General features: G+C 44.1%; 2 protein-coding genes across 3 annotated transcripts in view; one reads left to right on the top strand and one right to left on the bottom strand.

The window, feature by feature from the left end:
- The window catches only part of SPAG5 (sperm associated antigen 5), a 38,902-nt gene extending 35,261 nt beyond the window's left edge, over positions 1-3,641 (bottom strand). Inside the window, exons 1-2 of the mRNA XM_067472151.1 lie at positions 3,602-3,641; positions 414-2,395 (exon numbers count right to left, since the gene is read on the bottom strand). Coding sequence (XP_067328252.1) covers positions 414-2,395; positions 3,602-3,625 — 2,006 coding nt within the window. The 5' untranslated portion in view covers positions 3,626-3,641. The remainder of the gene's footprint in view (positions 1-413; positions 2,396-3,601) is intronic.
- Positions 3,642-3,702: 61 nt separating this feature from the next.
- DHX40 (DEAH-box helicase 40) overlaps positions 3,703-17,694 on the top strand; it is a 31,827-nt gene continuing 17,835 nt past the window's right edge. Inside the window, exons 1-9 of one of the 2 annotated variants that reach the window (XM_067472152.1) lie at positions 3,703-3,901; positions 4,637-4,782; positions 5,485-5,604; positions 7,613-7,855; positions 11,134-11,200; positions 12,867-12,998; positions 14,477-14,576; positions 14,831-14,917; positions 15,616-15,798. In XM_067472152.1, coding sequence (XP_067328253.1) covers positions 3,736-3,901; positions 4,637-4,782; positions 5,485-5,604; positions 7,613-7,855; positions 11,134-11,200; positions 12,867-12,998; positions 14,477-14,576; positions 14,831-14,917; positions 15,616-15,798 — 1,244 coding nt within the window. In that variant the 5' untranslated portion in view covers positions 3,703-3,735. The remainder of the gene's footprint in view (positions 3,902-4,636; positions 4,783-5,484; positions 5,605-7,612; positions 7,856-11,133; positions 11,201-12,866; positions 12,999-14,476; positions 14,577-14,830; positions 14,918-15,615; positions 15,799-17,694) is intronic. The other variant, XM_067472153.1, reaches the window with a different exon arrangement.

The raw sequence follows: 17,694 nt of genomic DNA, 5'->3' as shown, positions 1-17,694 counted from the left end.
TCATAGATAAGTAGATAGAGAGAGCAAGAGAAATGAGAGAAGGGTGATAGTAGATAGATAGATAGATAGATAGATAGATAGATAGATAGGAGAGTGATGGATGGCTAAAATAAATAGACTCGTAGATAGCTAAAAAGATTGATGATAAATAGAGAGAGGAAGAGCAAGAAAGAAAGAGAGATGAGAGAAGGGTGATAGTGGATAGATAGATAGGAAAATAGTCAGACAGGAAGATAGCTAGAAAGATAGAGAGATCATACAGACAGAAGACAGATAGGAAGATAGATACAATCTTTTTTACGTGGTCTGCTCTTTTTAGAGAAACGTGGGACATTTAATATTGATAATATCAATAGACAAGTCGAACCAGTAAACAGGAAAGGAGCCCACGAAACCCCCAGAGACTCACTCACCGCCACAGAAGAGAGTCGGTCTCGGCCACGTTGTCTTTGGTGGCGGCCTTCTCCACAGGGGAGGTGTTCACCGCAACCCCAACGAGGGCAGGCGGGGAGGTCCAGGTGGTTACTGAGGCTACGCAAACCGGGGTGATGGCAGTCCCTACCGCCATATTCTGCCTGGAGACGGGAAGATTCGGGGGAGTGGTGCAATCTTTGGTTATATTCCAGTGCGTAGCCGGTCGAAAGTCGAGTGCGATCCCTTCCGTGGTGTCCAACAAGCTCAAGGGGGATGCCCATGCGCCATGACACTCGCAACCGAGAGAGGCCGTAATGGGGTTGTCGCGAGGACAAGTGTGAGCACCAACACCGGAATCCGAAATGGACAGGGTCGACATACAAGACAATACAGATATTGCGGTGCCAAAACACTCTCCTCGTGTTGGCAAAACAGAAGCACTCGCAACACTGTCCGTGCTATTCAGACCTTCGTCGGGAGAAAGAATGGTGCTGGGATTCTTGTCCTCCCCCAGGAAAGATGCCACTCCCTCCTTTACGGAGTTTTCACTAAGCTTGGTTGTGACAGCAAACACGTTGGAATTATCATCCTCTTCGGAAGTGCTGATCCCAATGGTGTTAGAGTTGTCGGGATTATTTCCCGCGGTGAAGCCGCCGATCTCGACAGCGGTCGACTCGTCGGGATTATTTCCCGCGGTGAAGCCGCCGATCCCAACAGCAGTCGACTCGTCGGGATTATTTCCCGCGGTGAAGCCGCCGATCCCGACAGCGGTCGACTCGTCGGGATTATTTCCCGCGGTGAAGCCGCCGATCCCGACAGCTGTCGACTCGTCGGGATTATTTCCCGCGGTGAAGCCGCCGATCCCGACAGCGGTCGACTCGTCGGGATTATTTCCTGCGGTGAAGCTGCCGATCCCGACAGTGGTCGACTCGTCGGGATTATTTCCTGCGGTGAAGCTGCCGATCCCGACAGCGGTCGACTCGTCAGGGTTATTTCCCGCGGTGAAGCTGCCGATCCCGACAGCGGTCAACTCGTCGGGATTATTTCCTGCGGTGAAGCTGCCGATCCCGACAGTGGTCGACTCATCGGGATTATTTCCTGCGGTGAAGCTGCCGATCCCGACAGCGGTTGACTCGTTGGGATTATTTCCCGCGGTGAAGCCGCCGATCCTGACAGCAGTCGACTCGTCGGGATTATTTCCCGCGGTGAAGCCGCCGATCCCGACAGAGGTTGACTCGTCGGGATTATTTCCTGCGGTGAAGCTGCCGATCCCGACAGCGGTTGACTCGTTGCGATTATTTCCCGCCGTGAAGTTGCCGATCCCGACAGCGGTCGACTCATCGGGATTATTTCCCGCGGTGAAGCTGCCGATCCTGACAGCGGTCGATTCGTCGGGATTATTTCCCACGGTGAAGCTGCCGATCCCGACAGTGGTCGACTCGTCGGGATTATTTCCCGCCGTGAAGCTGCCGATCCCGACAGCGGTCGACCCGTCAGGGTTATTTCCTGCCGTGAAGCTGCCGAACCCGACAGCGGTCGACTCGTCAGGGTTTTTTCCCGCTGTGGTGGACCCAAACCCTAAAGAAGTGCTGGACCCAAACCCTAAAGTGTTTGGAGAGGAGAGAGGAGTGCTGGTACACCGTTCTCGCTGGAAACCGGAAACTTTAGCTCCCGTGGCACAGTTCGCACCAAATTCTGAGATATTCGGGGAGTGCACCGTGGACGATATTGTCGTCCCTTCGACAGAAAGGAGAGTCGCAACAGCATCATTGGCTGACTGCATTTCAGGGTCGACTTCTGTGCAATCCGACAGCCGGATGTTGCTGGAGGTCAAAACAATCTGTGTATTCGCAGGGCGGGATAGACTTCGGCGGAGGTTTGCTATGATCGGCGAACCAGGAAGGATCTCCTCTAGCCAATCCAATGGCTCTGTCCATAGAATGAGATCTGGATAACCTCCGGCTGCAGAAGGGTCAGCATCCTGCAGTCAGACATTTGGGAGGTTATAATAGTAAGAACAACAACAATAATAAAACTTATCTTTAGCCGTTAAATCTCACACACACACATATCATACATACATACATACCTACACTTTAGTTTTAATTAAAAGCAATTTTGAAAACATTACATTGCATTACAACAACAACGTGTGCATACATACATATATAAAGCATTTAAGTGTTAATTAAAAGCAGCTTTGAGGACACCCTGCTTTCTTGAATTGCCCCTCAAGAACAGACAACAACAACACCACCAATAATAATAATAATAATAATAATAATAATAATAATACACACATACATATCCTGTAAGAATTTCAGTTTTAATCAAAGGCAGCTTTGGGGACACCTTGTGCAATAATAATAATAATAACAAAATAATAATAATAATAATAATAATAATATAATCACATACATATCCTGTAAGAATTTCAGTTTTAATCAAAGGCAGCTTTGGGGACACCTTGTGCAACAACAACAACAACAATAATAATAATACACACAAACATATACTTGAAGCCTTTTAGTTCTAATTAAAAGCAACTTTGAGAACATCCTGTATAATAATATTAATGAAAATACAAAAACACATATATATACTTATAGTGTAGTCTGGGCACAGCATATTATTGGAGAACACAGAAATGCTGGACCACACCAACAACCACCATGTCAGACTACACAGAGAAGCCATTGAAAGCCACAAGAAGCATGTGGACAATTTCAACAGAAAGGAGGAGACCATGAAAATGAACACAATCTGGCTACCAGTATTAAAAAACTCTAAAATTACAACAGCAAAACAGCAGAGAGGAAACAACCAGGCACAGCTTAACACCTCTCAACAAAAGTTTTTCCCAGGCTCATCCAGGCTTTCAAATGCTAATGAAGGTGATCAGCTGAAACAGTCACACCTAGCTGCAGCAGACAAGAATCCTTTGTCTCACCCCAGCCATTCCACAGATATATAAACCCATTTTCCTAGTTCCAACAGACCTCACTACCTCTGAGGATGCTTGCCATGGATGCAGGCGAAACGTCAGGAGAGAATGCCTCTAGAACATGGCCCTATAGCCCGAAAAAACTTACAAGAACCTAATAATCATACTAATAATAATGCACAGGAAACAATCCTTTGCCTGCCCCTTTCCTAGGGAGGCTGCCAAAAGAAGGAGAGGCCTTACCTGGAGCTGAGGGGAGTCAGCCATGCCTGCAGGGAGAGGGAAAGAGTTTGAATGAAACCGCCACGTGACGTCACGTCCGCCTGTGTGTGTGGGGGGCGTGGCTAGCGGGTGACGTCACAGGCGGGAAGAGCAAGATGGCGGGAGAGGTAAACAAACCGGGCTGGGCCTGGGAGGCTTTGCCCATCTGCTCGTCTCGGGGCCAGATCGTGTCCGCTGTGAGGAGGAGCGCCTTCCTGGTGGTCTCAGGGCAGACCGGGAGCGGGAAGACCACCCAGCTCCCCAAGTACCTCTGGGAGGAAGGTGAGATGCTCCCTGGGCCTCTTTCTCTCACCTCCTTGGCCTTCTGCTCACCTCCAATGCTGAGCCTAGGGCTACTGCTACTCCTCACGTCCTTTCACAGATGTTTCATGGCTTTGAGCATATATTTTTCATTCATAATAATAACAGTTCTGGGTTTGAGCCTGCCACTTTTGGACTCTCGCTTGCTGGAGTGTTCCAGCAAGTGTCTTATAGAATCATAGAATCAAAGAGTTGGAAGAGACCTCATGGGCAATCATCCAGTCCAACCCCATTCTGCCAAGAAGCAGGAATATTGCATTCAAATCACCCCTGACAGATGGCCATCCAGCCTCTGTTTAAAAGCCTCCAAAGAAGGAGCCTCCACCACACTCCGGGGCAGAGAGTTCCACTGCTGAACGGCTCTCACAGTCAGGAAGTTCTTCCTCATGTTCAGATGGAATTATTATTTATTTTTTATTATTTGCTTTACTCCTATACCGCTGTTCTCAGTCCGAAGGCGACTCACAGCGGTTCACAACCAACAAAAACTTGTGTCTTGTGTCCAAATTTGGTGTCAATTTGTCCAGTGTTTTTTTAGTTCTGTTAATCCCACAAACGAACATTACATTTTTATTTATATAGATAATAATAACTCTTCCAACTCTCTTATGCTGTGTTTCTATGATCCGCTGCTCTTTGTTCTGTACTCTCCTCTCTCATCAAAGCTGATGGCGCTCTTTGTGTTGCTTCTCACAGGCCTGGCGAAACATGGTGCGATTGCTGTGACGCAGCCGCGGCGCATGGCGGCCATATCTGTGGCGCAGAGGGTGGCGGAGGAGATGGGCTGCCCTCTGGGAAGCCTCGTGGGGTACCACGTCCGATTCGACGAGTGTGTCTCCGAGGTAGAAACTGGAACGTCTCGGGAGACATTACTGATGTGATGGAAACATCAGACATTTTTGTTTTTTGTAGTCGATTTCTATGCCACAAAAACATCAAATTGACAGAAAAAGTGGTGTAATACACACTAACTTTATGTAGTAATTACTATATGTAGGGTTCTCTTTTCACCCACCCTGGGCATTATTCTGGGTGGGAGACAGCCTGCATTGGATAATACAGAACGTTGGATGATCAAAGGTTGTATAAGCAAGACTTTGCTGTATTTGCCTCTAAATAACAACAACAATAAATACGAATAAGAATAAATAATAATAATTATAAATATAATAACAATAAATAAGAATAAATAACAATATCAATGAATAATAATAACAATAAATAAGCTGCTGAATTTGCTGACTGAAAGGTTAGCTGTTCAAATCCGGGGAGAGGGCTGAGCTCCCACTCTTAGCCCCAGCTTCTGCCAACCTAGCAGTTTGAAAACATGCAAATGTGAGTAGATCAATAGGTACCGCTTCTGTGGGAAGGTAGCAGCACTCTATGCTGTCATGCTGGCCACATGACTGTGGAGGTGTCTAAGGCTCATCAGCTTAGAAATGGAGATGAGCACCACCATCCCCGAATCGGACACGACTGACTTAATATAAAGGGGAAACCTTTCCTTTTTTAACCAGATGGTTATTTTTTTTTCCAAACTGCAGGAAACGTCCATCAAGTACATGACGGATGGCTGTTTGCTAAGACAGATCTTGGCAGATCCCGAATTGAGCAAATACAGTGTTGTGATCCTGGATGAAGCTCATGAGAGGAGCCTCAGTACCGTAAGTGCTGGAAATTAAACCCAGAGGCCCAAATTGCTCTCAGGTCTTCATCAGACAATGTGTTATTAATATCAGTTTGTTTTATCTGTTCTGAGAACAAAAAAGATTCTTGGAGGGATAAGGTCTTTGAGAGAAGGCTGAGAGGAGACTTGATTGCCATGCATAAATATGTGAAAGGGTGTCCTATGGAAGAGGGAGCAGGCTTGTTTTGAGACTGTGCTTTTCCTGCATGGCAGTGGGTTACTTTCCTAGTTTCCAACAGACCTCACAACCTCTGAGGATGCCTGCCATAGATGTGGGCAAAACGTCAGGAGAGAATGCTTCTGAATCATGGCCATACAGCCTGGAAAACTCACAGCAACCCAATCGTCATTGTTGTTATTATTATTATGCAGAATCTGGATGACCATCTGTCAGGGATACTTTGATGGTGCTTTTCCTACTTGACAGGGGATTGGACTTGATGACTCATATGGTCCCTGCCAACTCTATTATTATAATTATTATTATTATTATAATTATGGCTGGATGGCCATCTGTTGGGAGTGCTTTGATGGTGCTTTTCTTGCATGGCAAGGGGATTAGACTTGATGAATCATGTAGTCACTTCCAACTCTATTATTATTATTATTATTTTGGGTGGATGGCCATCTTTTGGGTGTGCTTTGATGGTGCTTTTCCTGCATGGCAAAGGGATTGGACTCGACCCATGTGGTCCCTTCCAACTGCATTATTATTATTATTATTATTATTATTATTATTATTATGGCTGGATGGCCATCTGTTGGGTGTGCTTTGATGGTGCTTTTCCTGCATGGCAAAGGGATTGGACTCGATGACCCATGAGATCCCTTCCTACTCTATTATTGCTGTTGTTGATGTTGTTGCTGGATGGCCATCTGTCAGGAGTGATTTGATAGTGCTTTTCCTCCATGGCAAGGGGATTGGACTCAATGGCCCATGTGGTCCCTTCCAACTCTATTATTATTATTATTATTATTATTATTATTATTATTGTCATGGCTACATGGCCATCTGTCGGGAGTGCTTTGATGGTGCTTTTCCTGCATGCAAGGGGATCGGACTCGATCACCCATGTGGTCCCTTCCAACTCTATAATTATAATTATAATTATAATTATGGCTGGATGACCATCTGTCGGGAGTGCTTTGATGGTGCTTTACCTGCATGGCAAGGGGATTGGACTCGATCACCCATGTGGTCCCAACTCATCATCATTATTATTATTATTATTATTATTATTATTATCATCATGGCTGGATGACCATCTGTTGGGAGTGCTTTGATACTGCTTTTCCTGTATGGCAAGGGGATCAAACTTGATGGCCCATGGGGTCCCTTTCAACTCTATTATTATTATTATTATTATTATTATTATTATTATTATTATAGCTGGATGAGCATCTGTTGGGAGTGCTTTGATTGTGCTTTTCCTGCTTGGTAGAATATTAGACTCAGTGGCCCATGGGGTCCCTTCCAACTCTATTATTATTATTATTATTATTATTATTATAGCTGGATGGCCATCTGTCGGGAGTGCTTTGATGGTGCTTTTCCTGCATGGCGAGGGGATTGGACTCGATGGCTCATATGGTCTCTTCCAACTCTTCTTTTATTGTTATTATTATTATTATTATGGCTGGATGGCCATCTGTCGGGAGTGCTTTGATGGCACTTTTCCTGCTTGGCAGGGGATTGGACTCGACCCATATGGTCCCTTCCAACTCTATTATTATTTTTATGGCTGGATGGCCATCTGTCAGGAGTGCTTTGATGGTGCTTTTCCTGCATGGCGAGGGGATTGGACTCGATGGCCCATGAGATCCCTTCCAACTCTATTATTATTATTAGTATCATCATCATGATCATGGCTGGATGGCCATCTGTCGGGAGTGCTTTGATGGTTCTTTTCCTGCATGGCAAGGGGATTGGACTTGATGACCAGCGTGGTCTCTTCCAACTCTCTGATTCTGTCTTTCCCTGCCAGGATATCCTCTTTGGCTTACTGAAGCAGATGCTCCACAAGAAGAAGAAGAAGAAGAAGCAGCCCGAAAGAAAGAAACCCTTGAAAGTGGTGGTGATGTCGGCCACGCTGGACACGGACAAATTCTCCGCGTTCTTCGACGGCTGCCCGGTCATGGATATCCCAGGGCGAAACTATCCCGTCAAGGAGGTTTTCTGTGGGGCCGTGGGGCCAAAGGATGCCGAGAGTTCTGCATATGTGACAGAGGTGTGCCTCCTTCTTGATATTTTGGTGGGGAGGGGTGGCCTCAAACCTGCCGAAATGCCCAAAGGCGTATAATAGAACTATTGCCATGGATTTCGATATTGCGGCCATTAAAACAATGATCAGGACAAGTACAAAACTGTTAAAAATCATTATTTATTATGTATTTATTTACGACATTTATATGCCACCCTTCTCACCCCGAAGGGGACTCAGAGCAGCTTACAAGATATATATACATAACTATACATTATATTGTTAGCATAGTACAATATCAGTATTAAATATTACTATATTGTACTATATCATTATATTGTAATATTATTAGTAATATTACATGTAATATAAGTATATAATTATAATATCATATTATTAGTATTATATTGCATTATGTTGTAATATTATTACTATATGTATATACAATATATTATATTACATATATATATTATGTAATGCACACATATATACATATACATATGTATTATATATATATCTATATATATAAATCTGTTATGACCGTCCAACGGGACAGCAAAACTCAAAAAAACCCCGACGAAAATTTACCAAATTCACCATGCACATACCGCAACCCAAAAGGTATGCACAAATCAATTCAAAATACTAAACAACATAACAACACACTCACAATAACACAAAACAACTGAGCATGCACAATGGTGTCCCGCCGCAAGTCCTCGGCGCGCGCACATGGCCAACGCACCCTCCGCACCTCCCTCCCCCACCCCGCCCCAATCTTACCTCCTCCATCTCCTTTTTGTTCACGCCCCCTCCAAACCCCGCCCCGCCCTTTCCCGCCCGCCCCACACAAACACGTCACAGCCCACCCCCTCCCTCCCCCGCCCCACCCCACACGTCACAGCCTGCCCCCTCCCTCCCCCGCCCCGCCCAACACAAACACATCACAGCCCGCCCCCTCCCTCCCCCGCCCCGCCCCACACGAACAAGTCACAGCCCGCCCCCTCCCTCCCCCGCCCCACACGAACACGTCACAGCCCGCCCTCTCCCTCCCTCCCCCACCCCACACGTCATAGCCCGCCCCCTCCCTCCCCCGCCTCGCCCCACACGAACACATCACAGCCCGCCCCCTCCCTCCCCCGCCCCGCCCCACACGAACAAGTCACAGCCCGCCCCCTCCCTCCCCCGCCCCGCCCCGCCCCACACGAACACGTCACAGCCCGCCCCCTCCCTCCCTCCCTCCCCCGCCCCACCCCACACGTCACAGCCCGCCCCCTCCCTCCCCCGCCTCGCCCCACACGAACACGTCACAGCCCGCCCCCTCCCTCCCCCGCCCCGCCCCACACGAACAAGTCACAGCCCGCCCCCTCCCTCCCTCCCCCGCCCCACCCCACACGTCACAGCCCGCCCCCTCCCTCCCCCGCCTCGCCCCACACGAACACGTCACAGCCCGCCCCCTCCCTCCCCTGCCCTGCCCCACACGAACAAGTCACAGCCCGCCCCCTCCCTCCCCCGCCCCGCCCCACACGAACACGTCACAGCCCGCCCCCTCTCTCCCCCGCCTCGCCCCACACGAACACGTCACAGCCCGCCCCCTCCCTCCCCCGCCCCGCCCCACACGAACAAGTCACAGCCCGCCCCCTCCCTCCCTCCTCCGCCCCACCCCACACGTCACAGCCCGCCCCCTCCCTCCCCCGCCTCGCCCCACACGAACACGTCACAGCCCGCCCCCTTCCTCCCCTGCCGCGCCCCACACGAACAAGTCACAGCCCGCCCCCTCCCTCCCCCGCCCCGCCCCACACGAACACGTCACAGCCCGCCCCCTCTCTCCCCCGCCCCGCCCCAATCTTACCTCCTCCATCTCCTTTTTCTTCACGCTCCTTCTTCTTCCCCTCCAAACCCTGCCCCCTCCAAACCCCGCCCCGCCCCTTCCCGTAGAGAAAGGGAGGGAAGGAAAGAAGGAAAGAGAGAAGGAAGGAAAAAAAGAGACAGCAGAAGAGAAAAAGGGGGAGGAAGGAAAGAGATAAAGAAGGGAAGGAAAGACGGGAAGGAAGGAAAGAAGGAAGAAAGAGAAAGGGAGATAAAGAAAAGGGGAAGGAAGGAAAGTTAGAGAAAGAAGGAAGAAGAAAAGGAAAGAAAAGGAAAGATGGAAGGAAAGAAAAGAGAGACAGCAGAAGAAAAAGGGGGAAGGAAGAAAGAGGTAGAGAAGGAAGAAATGAGAGAAAGAGGGAGGGAAAGAAAAAGGGGGAAGAAAGGTAGGAGAGAAGGAAAGGAAAAAGGGAATGAAGGAAGGAAAGAGGGAGTGCAGGAAGGGTTGAAGATGTAGAGAAAGAGGGAGGGAAGGAAAGAAGGAAAGAGAGAAGGAAGAAAAGAGAGCAGAAGAGAAAGAAAAAGGGGAAGGAAGGAAAGAGATAGGGAAGGAAGAGGAGAAGGAAAGATGGGAAGAAAGGAAGGAAGGGGGGAAAGAAGGAAAGAAAGAGGGAAGGTTGGCCACAGCAGCGCGTGGCGGGTACAGCTAGTATAATATAAAATATATAATATATTATACATATAATATATATTATATATAATATAATATATTATATATCTATATCTATCTATATATATATGAATGATTAAATATCATTCCTGATCATACAGTTGAATTGCAGCTCCTATCAGCATTACACTATGTAACACTATAGTTTTTGTTCCTGGATTATCAATGTTATTTCCTACTTGGTTCTATCATCAATACATGGGAAATGTTTATTAAACTGCCCAAACTTTGTTTTTATGGGAGGGACATCCTGCTAGAGCACATTTGGCTCTAGTTTTTCATTGAGTCTCAACCAATTCAACATAGTATTGATAGGTATTATTATTATTATTACTACTATTACTAATAATAATAATATTTACTACTAATAATTTATTACTAATAATTTATTACTAATTAATAATATTTATTACTAATAATAATAACAGATGGCCATCCAGCCGTGATGATGATGATAATAATAATAATAATAATAATAATAGTAGTAGTAGTTTTGTGCTTACACTTTTATGTCAAGCCACTTTGAGTCTCCATTGGGATATCTATCTATCTATCTATCTATCTATCTTATATAAATAAAAATGTAATGTTCATTTGTGGGATTAACATAACTCAAAAACCACTGGACAAATTGACACCAAATTTGGACCCAATTAACATATTATGCCAACATGAGACTGAGAACGAAAATCCCTTCCAACATTTCTCTGTGAAAGGGGATCTCGCTCGAGCCTCCTCCTAATCCCATCATTGCTCCTTCTTTCAGACTATCAGAGTGACCTTGGACATCCATTTGAATGGCTCAGCGGGAGATATTCTGCTTTTTCTGACTGGTGAGCATTTTCTCCTGCATCTAACTATGCAAACACTATTTGGTGGTGAAATTCAGTTGACATCAGAGGAAACCTACTTACTTAGGTTCTGGGTTTTTGCCTCCCACTTTTGGACTCTGGCTTGCTGAGGTGTCCCTGCAAGTATCTCTGTAGATCTTAGAAAACTATTTATTGATTTAAGGTGTCGGCGTGCTGGTTGATATCCGAACACAGGATGGGCTGGAGATGTCAATGCCTTGATCCTTTCCTTATTGGCTGCTCCTTCCCAGTGGATGTCAGGTGGTGCAATACCGGCTAGACAGTGTAATATCTCCAGTGGTATAGGGTGCAGACACCCCGTGATAATGCGGCATGTCTCATTAAGAGCCACAGCCACTGTTTTAGCGTGGTGATATGTGTTCCACACTGGGCATGCATACTCAGCAGCAGAGTAGCCAAGTGCAAGGACCGATGTCTTCACTGTGTCTGGTTGTGTTCCCCAGGTTGTGCCAGTCAGCTTTCGTATTATATTATTTCTAGCGCCCACTTTTTGCTTGATATTCAAGCAGTGCTTCTTGTAAGTCAGAGCACAGTCCAGAATGACTCCCAAATATTTGGGTGTGCTACAGTGCTCCAGTGGGATCCCTTCCAGGTCATCCTCAGAGCTTGAGATGCTTGTCTGTTTTTAAGCACACGTCTGTGTTTTAGATGGATTAGGAATCAGCTGGTTTCCCCTGCAATAGGTAGTAAGAGCACCTAAAGCTTCAGAGAACTTCTGTTCTACCATTTCAAAGCTCCCTACGTGAGTGGTGATGGCACGGTCATCAGCATAGATCGTTTCCTCAGAGCTCGAGATGCTTGTCTGTTCTGAAGGTGAAATGCACACGTCTGGGTTTTAGATGGATTAGGAATCAGCTGATTTCCCCTGAAATAGGCAGTAAAAGTGCCTAAAGCTTGGGAGAGCTTCTGTTCAACAATTTCAAAGCTCCCTACGTGAGCAGTGATGGCACGATCGTCAGCATAGATAAAACTTAGTTCATTAGGAATCAGCAGGTTTTCCCTGAAATAGGCAGTAAGAGCACCTAAATCTTCAGAAAGCTTCTGTTCAACCATTTCAAAGCTCCCTGCTTGGGCAGTGATGGCACGATCATCAGCATAAATTGTTTCCTCAGAGCTCGAGATGCTTGTCTGTTCTGAAGGTGAAAAGCACACGTCTGTGTTTTAGATGAAGTAGGAATCAGCTGGTTTCCCCAGTAATAGGCAGTAAGAGCACCTAAAGCTTGGGAGAGCTTCTCTTCAACCATTTCAAAGCTCCCAGCTTGGGTGGTGATGGCACGATCGTCAACATAGATGAAACTTAGATGGATTAGGAATCAGCTGGTTTCCTCTTCAATAGGCAGTAAGAACACTTCAAGCTTTGGAGAACTTATGTCCAATCATTTCAAAGCTCTCTGCTTGGGTGGTGATGGCACGATCGTCAGCATAGATTGTTTCCTCGGAGCTCGAGATGCTTAGTTTGCCATAAAGCATGTCAACAAGGCGGTATTCATAGCCACGTTGCAAAACATTTTTGATACAGAATGGCCTGCTATCATTGCACAGTCCATCACAACACCTCTGGGGTGATGCGTAACCGTGGCAGATGAAAATCAAACAGCGCTGAGTATCTCTTTTGTTTTCACTTCAGGCCAGTCGGAGATCGAACGGGCGTGCGAGTTGCTTTTCCAGAAAGCGGAGATGATTGATTACCGTTTTGATGTGAGGGAGAGTACTGTGGAAGGCTTGCTCATCCTCCCCTTGTATGGCTCGATGCCGACGGGTGAGCCCGTTGCTTTCCAGACTCCCTTGATTTCCTTCCTGCCTTGTCGCTTTCCTTCAGCTTGGCCTCCTCTGGGCTGCTGGGTGGAAACAACATCTATCATCCCCTGCCAATGGGAATTATAGTCTGTAGGTCTCACCACAGCACCAAAAGTTGCAGAGGTTTGCTGTCCAGCGACATGTGGAAGGACACAATATTTCTGGTTTGACCCATGTATTATATTTTAATAATGATCTTAAATTAATGTTAAGTGTTGTTTATATAGGATGGTTGTGTGTTTTCTGGGCTGTCTGGCCATATTCTAGAAGCATTCTCTCCTGACGTTTTGCCTGCATCTATGGCAGGCATCCTCAGAGGACCTCACAGTCTCTGAGGATTCCTGCCATAGATGCAGGCAAAACGTCAGGAGAGAATGCTTCTGGAATATGGCCATACAGCCCAGAAAATAATAATAATAATAATAATAATAATAATAATAATAAAATAATAATAGGAGCTTAGGAGGAGAAATATGGGGAGAAGTAGTAGTGGTAATAATAATAGTCAGGAGATTAGGGGAGAAAGATGGGGATAGATAGTAGTAGTAGTAATAATAATATTAATAATAATTACTTGGATCTGCGCGCATCATTCGGAAATACATCACACAGTCCTAGACGCTTGGGAAGTGTTCGACTTGTGATTTTTTGAAATGAAATCCAGCATATAGATCTCGTTTGCTGTGAAATACTGTGTTTTTGTGTCAGTTAAATAATAATAATAATAATAATAATAATGGTAATAATAATAGATAGGAGCTTAGGGGAGAAAGATGGGGAGAAATAATAATAATAATAATAATAATAATAATAATAATAATAATAATAGATAGGAGCTTAGAGGAGAAAGATGGGAAGAAATAATAATAATAATAATAATAATAATAATAATGGTAATAATAATAGATAGGAGCTTAGGGGAGAAAGATGGGGAGAAATAATAATAATAATAATAATAATAATAATAATAATAGATAGGAGCTTAGGGGAGAAAGATGGGGAGAAATAATAATAATAATAATAATAATAATAATAATAATAGATAGGAGCTTAGAGGAGAAAGATGGGAAGAAATAATAATAATAATAATAATAATAATAATAATAATAATAATGGTAATAATAATAGATAGGAGCTTAGGGGAGAAAGATGGGGAGAAATAATAATAATAATAATAATAATAATAATAATAATAGATAGGAGCTTAGGGGAGAAAGATGGGGAGAAATAATAATACTACTAATAATAATCTGATACATCACACAGTCCTAGAGACTTGGGAAGTGTCCGACCCGTGATCCAATACAAAAGCCAGCCTAGGGATCTTGTTTGCTGTGTACTAATCTGGAGGCTCCACAGTGAGCCATGCTTTTCTCTTTCGGAGCCCTCCATCCTGCAGGACAAACCTTTACAGCAACGTTTTGAATTTCTCTTTTTCAGACCAGCAGAGAAGGATCTTTCTTCCTCCACCGCCGGGTATACGGAAATGTGTGGTGGCCACCAACATCGCCGCGACGTCTCTCACCATTGATGGGATCAGGTGAGCTGTTCTGAGAGTTTGGGTCGGGAGGACCAGCAAAATCCCTTACAACATGGGATCGAGGGTCAAGCTTACAGCCCTCTAGGTGTTTTGGATTTCAGCTCCCAGAATTCCCGATGGGGAGTTAGAGGCCCAATCACCTGGAGGGCAACCCAGATAGTTGTATTCCCTCTTTAAAACTACACATCCAAGAGCCTGAGGTCATTTGGTGGATTTAGCTTTTCAACGAAGTCTTCACATGTGTTTCTCTTAAGGTTCGTGGTGGACAGCGGGTTTGTGAAGCAGTTGAACCACAACCCGAGAGTGGGCTTGGACATGCTGGAGGTTGTCCCTATTTCCAAGTAAGTTGGAGGTAATTCTGAGTTATTTCTTCCTGGGGATGGTGCCCTTTAGGAGTTGTTTATACCCTCTTCAGTGTGTGCCACGGCCCGTTTTGCCCATGTGGTTCCATTTAGAAGTTGTTTAGGGCCTCTTCAGTGTGTGCCAGGGTCCATTTTGCCCATTTGGTGCCTTTTAGAAGTTGTTTAGGGCCTCTTCAGTGTGTGCCAAGTGCCTTTTTGCCAATCTGATGCCTTTTAGAAGTTGTTTAGGGCCTTTTCAGTGCACCCTGATAAAGCTCTGGCAGACCAAGATAGTTCGTCTGAGGGAACTTCTGGGCTATACACTGGATATAAGGCTTGGTCTTAGGGAGGAAAACATCAAGCTCAGGAAATCCATGAGAAAGAAGTGCAGCAAAATTTTCACAAGCCAGAAAGTCAAGGTCAAAGAAATGCCTTCATGTTTGCGGCCCTTAAATTAGAGACTGTGTCTGACTGAGAATTCAGATCAGGCAACGCTGCATAATAGTAAGGATATCGAATCCTGTTTCCAGTTCATGTTTTTAGTCTTAAGTTCCTGTTTTGATTCATATTTTAAGAAGTTTATATAGCCTTGGTTTTGGATTCATGCTTATGTTTTGATTCTTGTTTTTCTGGATTCATGTTTTGATTTTTGTTTCCTTGGATTATGCTTGCGTTACGATTCTTGTTTTGCTTTCCAGAAGTGAGGCATTGCAACGAGCAGGAAGAGCTGGCAGGACGGCACCTGGGAAATGCTACCGAATCTACAGCAAGGAATTCTGGGAGCAGTGCATGCCTGACCACATGGTCCCAGAGATCAAACGCACCAGTTTGACGTCCGTGATACTCACACTGAAGTGTCTTGGTATCCATGATGTGATCAGGTAACAATGCTGTCAGGCTACTTGCCTCGAGATGTTTTTGTACCTGTTGGTTTAGGATTTAAATCACATTAAAAGTGCAGAATCATGCTATTATTATTATTATTATTATTATTATTATTATTATTATTATTATTATGTGAGTCTGGAAGCCCTTCTGCCTGAGACGCACCAATGGCCTTTTTATACATGTAATTAGACACACTATACAGGAATAAGGGAGGGAAGAGGAAGGCAAATGTTATTTAGTATTTTAATTCCTTTTTGCAGACATGTCTATAATGGTACTCACCAGGTTAACAGGTCATTCACTCAATTCAATCCAGAGAAAGTCATTCCAAGTTTATGAACTTCCAGGGATTTCGGCCACACTGCTCTTGGAGTCGGATTTATCGTTCTCTTGTTCTTGTGTGTCGGTGCTTTCTGTTTTATTAATTTTTTTATGTCAGGAGTGACTAGAGAAACTGCAAGTCGCTTCTGGTGTGAGAGAATTGACCATCAGCAAGGACGTTGCTCAGGGGATGTTGCCCTGATGTTTTTGATACTTTACCATCCTTCTGGGAGACTTTTCTCACGTCCCAGTGTGGGGGAGCTGGAGCTGACAGAGGAAGCTCACCCATGCTCTCCCCAGATTCAAACCTCTGACTTGTCGGTTTTCAGTCCCACCGGCACAAGGGTTTAACCCATTGCGCCACCGGGGACTCCATATAGTTGTTGTTGTTGGCTCCATATTGTTGTTGTTTTATTTTGTGTATATATATGTGTGTGTGTTTATGTGTGTATATATGTGCTTATGTTTTCAGTCCCACCGGCACAAGGGTTTAACCCATTGCGCCACCGGGGACTCCATATAGTTGTTGTTGTTGGCTCCATATTGTTGTTGTTTTATTTTGTGTATATATATGTGTGTGTGTTTATGTGTGTATATATGTGCTTATGTGTGTGCCTATGTGTATATGTATGTATATATGTGTGTATTTCCATGTTTATATGTGTATATGTATATGTGTATATATGTGTGTATTTCCATGTTTATATGTGTATATGTATATTGTGTATATGTGTGTGCTTGTGTATATGTGTATATTTGTGTGTACTTGCGTATATGTGTGTGTGTGTGTCTGTATGTTGTTGTTATTATTATTTAGTACTAGCAGTCCCCTGCCAAGCGTTGCTGTGGCCCAGTCTGTGTATATGTGTTTTGTGTATATATATGTGTTTGTGTTTATGTATATATGTGTTTATATGTGTGTATATGTGTATATCTCTGTGTGTATATTGTGTATATATATGTATGTGTGTATGTATACGTGTGTATATATTTATGTATTTCTATGTTTATATGTCTATATATTGTGTATATGTGTGTGCTTGTGTATGTGTACATATGTGTGTATGTATGTGAATATATGTGTGTAGGTGTATATGTATGTGTGTATATATGTGTATAATTGTGTGTACTTGCATATATATATGTGTGTGTGTCTGTATGTATCTGTGCATGTGTATATGTATATTAATGTATGTGTATACAGATATAATATTGATAATAATATTATAATGTAATACAATATAATACAATATAATTACATATTTTATATAACATGTAATATTATTAATGATATTGCAGTATAGTGGTACAGTAAATGCATTAATGTATTATAATATAATACAATACAATAATAATAAGATATTATAATTATATATTTTATATTACATGTAATATTACTAATTATATTACAATATAATTGGTATAGTACAATATAGTAATAATATAATACTGATATTGTACTATGCTAATAATATAATATATTGTACGTATATAGTATATATATCTTGTATGGCTTATTTTGGGAGGGTTTAAAATTCCATTCAGCTGTTATTGTGTGTGTTTTAGGG

The sequence above is a fragment of the Anolis sagrei genome, chromosome 11 (assembly GCF_037176765.1).
Source record: "Anolis sagrei isolate rAnoSag1 chromosome 11, rAnoSag1.mat, whole genome shotgun sequence".
Classification (NCBI taxonomy): domain Eukaryota; kingdom Metazoa; phylum Chordata; class Lepidosauria; order Squamata; family Dactyloidae; genus Anolis; species Anolis sagrei.
The sequence above is the reverse complement of the archived record's forward strand: the minus strand, read 5'-3'. Positions and strand labels throughout refer to the sequence as shown.